The 8,815-nt window shown below is 28.4% G+C and overlaps 1 protein-coding gene across 1 annotated transcript; it reads right to left on the reverse strand.

Annotated features, from left to right (window-relative positions):
* Nucleotides 1-1,986: 1,986 nt before the first annotated feature.
* On the reverse strand, nt 1,987-5,762 carry LOC100569153 (fanconi-associated nuclease 1). The gene is made up of 9 exons (XM_029487103.1): nt 5,614-5,762; nt 5,253-5,487; nt 4,304-4,515; nt 3,870-3,985; nt 3,610-3,776; nt 3,402-3,539; nt 3,198-3,320; nt 2,354-2,465; nt 1,987-2,279 (listed from the first exon to the last, which is right to left on the reverse strand). The coding sequence occupies exons 2-9, from the start codon at nt 5,457-5,459 to the stop codon at nt 2,218-2,220; spliced, it is 1,137 nt and encodes a 378-aa protein (XP_029342963.1). The 5' UTR covers nt 5,460-5,487; nt 5,614-5,762; the 3' UTR covers nt 1,987-2,217.
* Between the last annotated feature and the right edge of the window lie 3,053 nt (nt 5,763-8,815).

An 8,815-nucleotide genomic window follows, 5' to 3' on the forward strand; every position in this document is an offset into this window, starting at 1 on the left:
GGAAGAGGGCGCCCTCCTCGGGGTACACCCGAAGTGGCAAAAAAGGGTTTATAGTTTACAAACCTATCCATGTCGTATCTGTAAATGTTGTGCGTTATTTTTAGATTTAATTCGCACTTATCGTCAGTGTTTGATGGTTCAAATATTTCTTGGAACATTCTAACTTAGATACGCATACAGTAGCGTTTATACAAGGATGATCATTACTCTATACGAACGAGACTTCTGTTGAAAATATATATTTTAACGATTTTATTTTTCGTTATAAATCTGCAACATTTATACACTAGAACAGCGGTTTCAAAAGTGTGCGCCACTCTGCCGTAGAAAATTATATGGTCAAAATTTAAATTTGAAAACCCAACGATGACCATGACGGAAACGATTACGATCACGGTCTTGAAGATAATCTTCAAGACCGTGATTACGACTATGTAGTATGTATAATTTTTCTATTTTTTATGATAAGCCACGACTTGAGAAAAGGCGCCCTGAGAAAACCTTGGTTCAAATAGGGCAACACGAGCCAAAAAAAGTTTGGGAACCCCTGCACTAGATTATACGTAAAAAAAGAAACAATCATTTATGGGTACCTACACCAAAAATATTTTTAATAATTCAACATAAAACAAAAATTTGGCGAACGCTTTATAAGTACATAATTTTTAAACAGGTGATTTAACGAGAGTCGATGATACGAAATCGGATTATCAGCCAGTGAGATTACCTTGGGGGTAAAAAACGATTATTATTCCGTATTCGTACCTATATATTTAACGATTGTTTTCTAAATGCAAACCACACACTTGTGCAAAGATTGCCTTTAGTGATTTATTGATAGGTACAGTAGTCATAGCGAACGCGTAAGAGGGCATAAGGCGTATTGCCGTATTGCAAATTAAAGTCGTTTAAACTTCAACTCTGCCCGCCTATCTGAATGAGCGGTATTCATAGAAGTAGGTAGTACCTACGTCTTCACTTTCATGAGGTCCAACTATATAGAAATATCGCTTCAATTAGATTGTTCATCAATTTTTTAATTACGAATTATGTGCTATTGAGTAACTTTTGCTTGTTGGTGTTTCTTAGTAATACAATTTTATTTGTTTTATTTTAGTTTTATTTATTTGACTATTAATAATTTTCAAATTCAGAATGTGACAAGAGTGACGGTAATCCGGGTACATAGTTATAAAATTCCGTTAAAAAATGCACTTCATCATTTTACAATTTTGAAATTTAAATGTTATGTATTAATAATTAGTGTATTACTGACAACAAATGATGTATTACGACGGTTGGCAAAGATAAAGTTCCATATCCATTTCAGCAGCTCATCATTCAAGCCCCCGAATTTCTTTGTACTGATTAGATCGAGTATTTAGGTAGATATATAAATAAAAACATGTGCATGTTTGAATGAAACGTTAGACGTTGAGTCAAAATTGCAAGTCAATCAAACAACTTACTTTTCGAGTCTGGTGAGCACGACCATACACTGGCTGAATTCTTATACATTTATAAGATATTCTTGCATAATGTAACCTGTTTGTAAATTTACAGCAGTGTAAGTTGTACTTATTTTTATATTCTTTACATTATTATCATGTATAATGTCAACATACGCAACGAATAAGGCAGTAACTCAATTTTCCAATTTTTTTTTTTTTTAATTTTCTATAGGGTATCACTGTTTTTCTGGATCTCCAACGGATATGGCAATAACTGAATTTCATTGAATATGTTCTACACAAGAAAATAGAGTTACTGCCGTCTTCGTGGGACTCTCAGAAAAACAGTGATACCCTAAAGAAAAAAAAAATGTTGGAAAATTGAGTTACTGCCTTATTTGTTCCTCATGTCGATGCATACCTATTGATTTTGTTGTGTAGTAATGTGTACTGATCATAAATGCACAATAACAACATTGTGCGATAATAAGAAATAAGACTAATATCCGTTTATACAAATAATAAATAAATAATATTTAAAACATAAAATAAAAACAAATATATGCCTGATACATCACATGATTTGGAAATTAAAACGAATAGTCTTGTAAGCGGTGGTAATAATAATAATATAAAAATATAAAATACATATTATAATCTATTCAACACAATACATAATATAATCTGGTTAACTTAAAATAAGGAATACAATATAAATGTATCCAATGTTCAAACAAAACAAATTAATAGTATAATATCCTCAATATTAGCTTATATTTTCGCAGGTTTGACTACTAGTTTGGCAGTTATTATTTTTTCCTCCAGTTCCTAAAAAAATTATAAAATTTAAGTTCAATAATAAAACCAATTAAAAAATAGTTATTGAGATATCAAGTACAAACCAACAACATGACAGACTTCAACATTAGCACCAAACTCCATAAGCTTAAGTAACCAAGAATATTGTCTTTCTGATAATTTATCATTTGGCCCTTTTACTTCAACAAATATGCACTAATAATCAAATTAACAGTAAATGGTTAAGCAAAATAATATGTAAATAATCGAACAGGGCTCAAACTCTATAGCATTTGCTAATTATTTTGAGATATGTTTAAGAACAGCAGAATAAATTGGTTTTATGCATTAAAGATGATTCCAAGTATAACATTGTACCTGTTGCATATTTTAAACATTTTAAATTTTTAATGCTATTTCTTAAGTTTTGATACTAATTTATATTTAAGATCTGATTTATTTTATGTTGCATTTTTAAATATTTTTAAGTTTTTTACTTTTTTGAATGACACCATACGAGTTTTAATTTCATATTCCAAAGCAGAATATTTTTCAAAATATTTGGATACATACAAAATTAAATTTAGTCTATGAGTTATAAGTATTTAAAGTTTAGATGAGCATAGTGGAGTGGTCGGAGCCATCATGTTTGTCCACTACTCCGCTCACCTAAAGTTTATTTAAACTTCAACTTTTTACTTATAAATCATAATCTACATAAATAATTTGAAACTATGTAAAAAAATATATACTTTTTGAAATAAAGAGTGTTCAATGACTAAAGAATCACAATGTATATTTTTAATGGCTTATTATGGTGTATAGCAAATATTTGAAGATTAGTTGTGTTATAACTTATATATAAAGTAGTAAGTACATTTTAGTGCTATAAAATCTGAGAACTGTATACTTATAAATAAATATCATTTGAATTTAATAACATATTACCTTATGCTTAAAAACATCCCAAACAACAAGGTCTGGCATACCATGCAAATAAATTCTGCCATCTTTCAATATTTGATCTCCAATTGCAAGGAACACTTCTATTCCAACACACTCTAACAATGTCTACAACCAATAATGAATAAATAAGAGTTACAAAAAACTAAATCTTATGTTGAAAACGCAGTATAAAAGAAATAAGTTTACCCGGCATAAAGGTAAGTTATCAACATTCATATATTTCCAATTTACTACAGATTGAGTATCATAGTATTCATCACAACACTTTTTCAACATATCACATATTTGATCAACATTCATTTGTTTCAATTCTGCCATTCGGTCCTAAGTTTATTTTTATTTTAACTTTTAAATAGTAATTTTAAATCCAAATAGGTAATTGTTTTTAATTTACTTTAATTTGTTGTTCTCTAATTTTATAGAAATGACGAGTTCTCCAATCCAACGGGCAATCTTGATAAGGGCTGATGAAAAGAACATGTGGTGCATAACTACCATATATTATTTCCCAAAAACATAGTAAGAACATTGACTTTATAAGCTGACCCTCGTCATGCAATCCTATAAATATAAATATATAATGTTATAAATGATTTATTCAATATATTATATGCAACATAAATATATAATTACTGTAAATAATTGAATAATTACCATTCATAAATCCTTGACTTTTATAGTGTGATATGGCTAGTTCTTCAACAGACATGTAAAGTAAATCACCATTCTCAGTCTTCTTTGAATAAACTTGCTTACGACCAGATGAACCTCTAAACCAAAATATTATAATTTATTATAAATGGGATGAATAACTTTGTTTTTATATGATATTATTTTATGTTTATGACAAAAAAGTATACTTAGTATATTTAGTTAAATATACAGTGTATCAGACTTATTCCATTTTCTAAAAATATGATATTAAGAGGCTATTAAGAGTTAACTTACTAAAGTATTATTTTTAAATGATACAAATAATAATATTATGCTGTATGATGTGTATAATGTTATAAATTATATATTTGTCTCACTACACTTACTGAGATAAAATTAATAGTTATTTTTAAAATAATAAATGTTTACTATACTTTTCTTTAATAGAAATTATTTGTCCATTTATTGTTGTACTAGGTGGTTGTTTTTCTGACTTTGAAGCAACACTCAATAATTCATTTTTTAATTCATTATTCAACTTCCTGACTTTTCGATTTGCATACATCACTGCTCTTTTGGACAACATCTGACGACCCAATTCAGTCATATTGTCATCCTTGAGGCCATTAAGTATTATATTTGCTGCCTAAATTAAAAATTAGAAAATATAAATTTTTAAACTGAAAAAAAAGTGAGGAATATAATGGTTTACAAATTTTTTTTCTACAAAGTATCAATGTATAAAAATTTTAATTTTAGTAGAAGTAGTACGTACTCTAAAAAGGATATATCATATTATATATTTCACAAGCTCAATTATTCTGTCAGAATTGTTTTTCTGATACTGGTCTATAAGCTCACAAAAATACATGACACCACAAACTATCTAATAATGTATTATAATATAATATTATGAATAAACTTGTAGATAAAATTAAAAACTACAATAAAAAAATTTACTACTCAAAAATAATGAAAAAATATTTTTATATAATTATTATTAAAACTTAAAAATTATACTGGAGAATAATTGCTCAAAATAACAGTTTCTGGTTGCTTAAACAACTTATCCATATAAATACGGCCAAAAAGTATCACTGATATCTCTTATTTTCTCATTTGACTGATTCCTACTATATTATAAGATACTGTTTATAATTTATAGCATGGATATAATTTTTTTAAGCTTTTTACAGACCAGTATTGTTTTTTTAAATGCCATAATTTATCAATGATTTTAAATGTATTATAGTAAAACTCCATAATCCTGCATTGATATAATTAAGCAGAAGATCATACTTAATGCTCAAAATAGTGCTAAAAAATTATCTCTATATTCTATGTGGCGTTGTTTTATACTTAATATTACCTTGATATACTTACAACATCTAATTGTTTATATTGTGATTCAAAAACTTTGGCTAATTCAATATGTAAATCGGCTTGTTTTGATATTGAAAATTCCTTATGTTTTAATAAAAATTCCAACACTTCTTTGCACAAGTCTTTATTACTATTACATTTTTTTAATATTGTTATATTTTTGAACAATGTATGGGCGTATACAGATATTGCAGAGTATTTTCGCATATAGGTAGGTATTTTTAATAGTGATTCTCTGAATATAACAAAACAAAAACAAATATGAATATATAATATTATTTACAAATATAGTATAAAATGTAATTATTTATAATATTAAGTTATCATTTTGTCATGTTCTATACGTTAAAAAAATACTCACACAATGAATTTATCACATACAGCAGATTTGAATTTTTCAAACACAACACACAATACTAAAATTGCATTTTCATGATCTTTTTTCTCTAAAAGTAACTGAACTTCATGACGAAGATTCAAAGCAATTTTGTACCTAAAAAAATTAATCTATGTTAAATCTTTACTATAAAAAATAAATAGATAGAAAATTATTAAATTATCCACTGATCCGTCAATATGTTTAAAATACTTTAAATACATTTTTTACACTGTGTAATCATTAATAATTACAGTATTTGGATAATTTTACATAAAAAGAACAACCAAATAAATAAAATATTTACTTAATATTATATTCATCATGTAACTATTTTAGATCTAAAATCAAGAAATAAATGTATTGATATAGCAATAATATTTTTTTTTTTTTGTAAGAATGTGTAAGACAGAATAAAGATATTCAATATATTTTAATTATTTGATATTTAGATTTCTAAAATCGGATATTAGATCAAATTCATTGTGCTACTATACTAGTATACTACTATAGTCAGGGGCGGATTTACCCAAAGGCCATCAAGGCACGTGCCTAGGAGCAATATTTTTTAGGGCGCAATTTTTTAGTTAATTTTTACTTTTTAGTTTTTCATAATTTCATAATTATATTTACCTAAATTTATATTTTATATTAATTTTTTTTGTATACAACTTGCATAAAACTGGAGAATGGCTCACGTAGTCACGTCGCAGTAACATTTAAATGTATAAGCTATGCCCTAATAACTTTGCCGTTTGAGTTTAAACCTGCGACCAGCACTCGCCGCGCCGTGACGCCATCGCTAGAGGTTTAACATCGACACTTAACGAGGTAGTTGCCTATGTTAATGCATGGGAGGTGGTATACAGGTGTGCGGCTTAAAAACATACAATATTGTAAATGGCGCATGCGCAAAACGCCAACCAAGGCAGTCAAATATAGTGCCTCGGGCCGCCGAGTAGGTACATTGTATATAGCCGCTCTACTAGCTAGGTGGAGAACAGCTTACCACCAAACTACCACCATAATGCTCAGAAATCTTATAGATTTCATCCAATTTTTATAGTTTTCTTTTATTTCATGGAACATAACGAATAAGCGTGGGAGCATGCTTATGTACGGAGCGCTAGTGTTGTAATGCCTAGGGGCGGAAAAATGGTAAGTCCGCCCCTGACTATAGCTTACAAATGAAACATTGACATTAGATAAAGCTGCAAGTCCGATTCAGGCATTAAAGCGTTCACTGCAATAACTAGTCAGTATAGAATTTGAAAAAAAAATTGTACAGGCGTCTCTACATTAGTTATTACTTATTACATTGGGAGTGACAAAAACATGCAAAAGATAAAAAAAAAAAAACATTGTAGTTGTACCAAGACAATGGAATATTTCAAAAATCCATAATTCTGATCCTGAACTACCCATAATAATTTTAGAATTAAAATAGACATTTTATTTTAGGAGGTACCTACATAATTTATTTTTATCTCATATAATATGAAATTTACACCCCTTAGCGGATAGCACCAAAGGAACATATTCCAGATTGATTGACCCCCCCCCCCCTTCACAGTATATATTTGTACTGTCAAGATGAGTAGTAATGATTTATTTTTTGTATTGGATCTAGTATCTACTAAAAAGTAATAATCAGCAACTGAACAAATAAAAACAATTAATGATTGTTTGTTAATAAATAATAGTGACCTTAGTGGTATTATTATTATTATTACAAGTAAACAAATAGAATCAAAAAGTATTTTTTTTTTAGATTTGAATTATATAAAAAATCTGGATAAAAAAAAATATAGAATGGTTTAAAATATTTGTTTTTTCAAATAAAAATAGTAAAATTATATTAAAGTAAACAACTACAATTTTCGATTTTAAAATGTATGCTGAAGTATATTCAAATGAGAATTCTAGCTTAATTCGAGACGACCTTAACAGACTATGTGATTGGTGATTCTCTAACAGGCTTAAGTTAAACCCTTCAAAATGTTTTAAAATGTTATTTTTTCATTCTTAAACTAAAATAGCTAATGACTATTATATCTGTGGTGATAAACTAGTTGAAATTAATAGGTATCATGATTTGGGTGTGGTATTCCAAACTAATTTATTATTTTGTTCCCATATTGACTAAATTTGCTCTAAAGCACTTAGAAGTCTTGGTTTCTTAATCCGTGATACAAACTGATTAATACCGAGCTATGTCTTAAAACATTATACACCTCTTGATTAGACCAATATTAGAGTTCTGTTCCGTCCTTTGGAATCCCTCGCATTGGCCTTATTGAAACGCCTGATAGAGTCCAGAGGAGGCTTATATGTTTCATTGCTTATAAGAGAAAATTGCTAGCCAACAGTTATTTTTCTTCAACTACTTCTTTATTGTCTATTCAGGCCAGCCTAAATTTAGATTTCCTTACTTCCAGACAAATATATGCACAAGTTAATAAATTATGTTATATCCTGTCAGGACCTATTACACTCCTCAAATTTCTATGTTCCTCAATATAATTCACGATTCTTTTCTACGTTTTCCTACGTTTTCTATTCTATTTCACCATACTACTTATGACTGTAAGCCTATAAAAATCCCTTGGATCGTATTGCCAGGGAATGCAATTATTTAAAATACTATTATTTGTTTTATACATAAGATATTCATATGTTAAACCAAGTTTCCGTAATATTTTATTGTTATTGTTGTATTACTTATTAGTTGCTTTATATTTATTTGTTACTATTATTAATATTAATACCATGTACTCTATTTGTATAATGTTTTTATGTTTTTAAATCAATGCTATAGCGAGGCCCCTTAAGTATTTATGATTTACTATAATTTATCTTTACAGTACTTAAGCCTTATAGAGCTTTAAGGCCTCATAGCCTTATAGCGTTTATATAACAATAAATTAATAAATGTAATAGAGTACCGGGCGCCCGGTTACACTGTAGAGCGCCGGGCGCCCGGATATATTAAAGAGTACCGGGCGCTCGATTACACTGTACCGGGTCACACTGTAAATTACCTGTTGAGTATCACACCGAACTGCATTGGGCGCGTAATTTAAATATTTAATAATAGATTTTTATTAGGAAAACTTTAATTGTTTATTTGGCTTTTACCTACCTTTATATCCTTTCCATTGTATAACCCGATGATAAGTATAAAGCT

Source organism: Acyrthosiphon pisum, chromosome A1, assembly GCF_005508785.2.
Source record: "Acyrthosiphon pisum isolate AL4f chromosome A1, pea_aphid_22Mar2018_4r6ur, whole genome shotgun sequence".
Taxonomy (NCBI): domain Eukaryota; kingdom Metazoa; phylum Arthropoda; class Insecta; order Hemiptera; family Aphididae; genus Acyrthosiphon; species Acyrthosiphon pisum.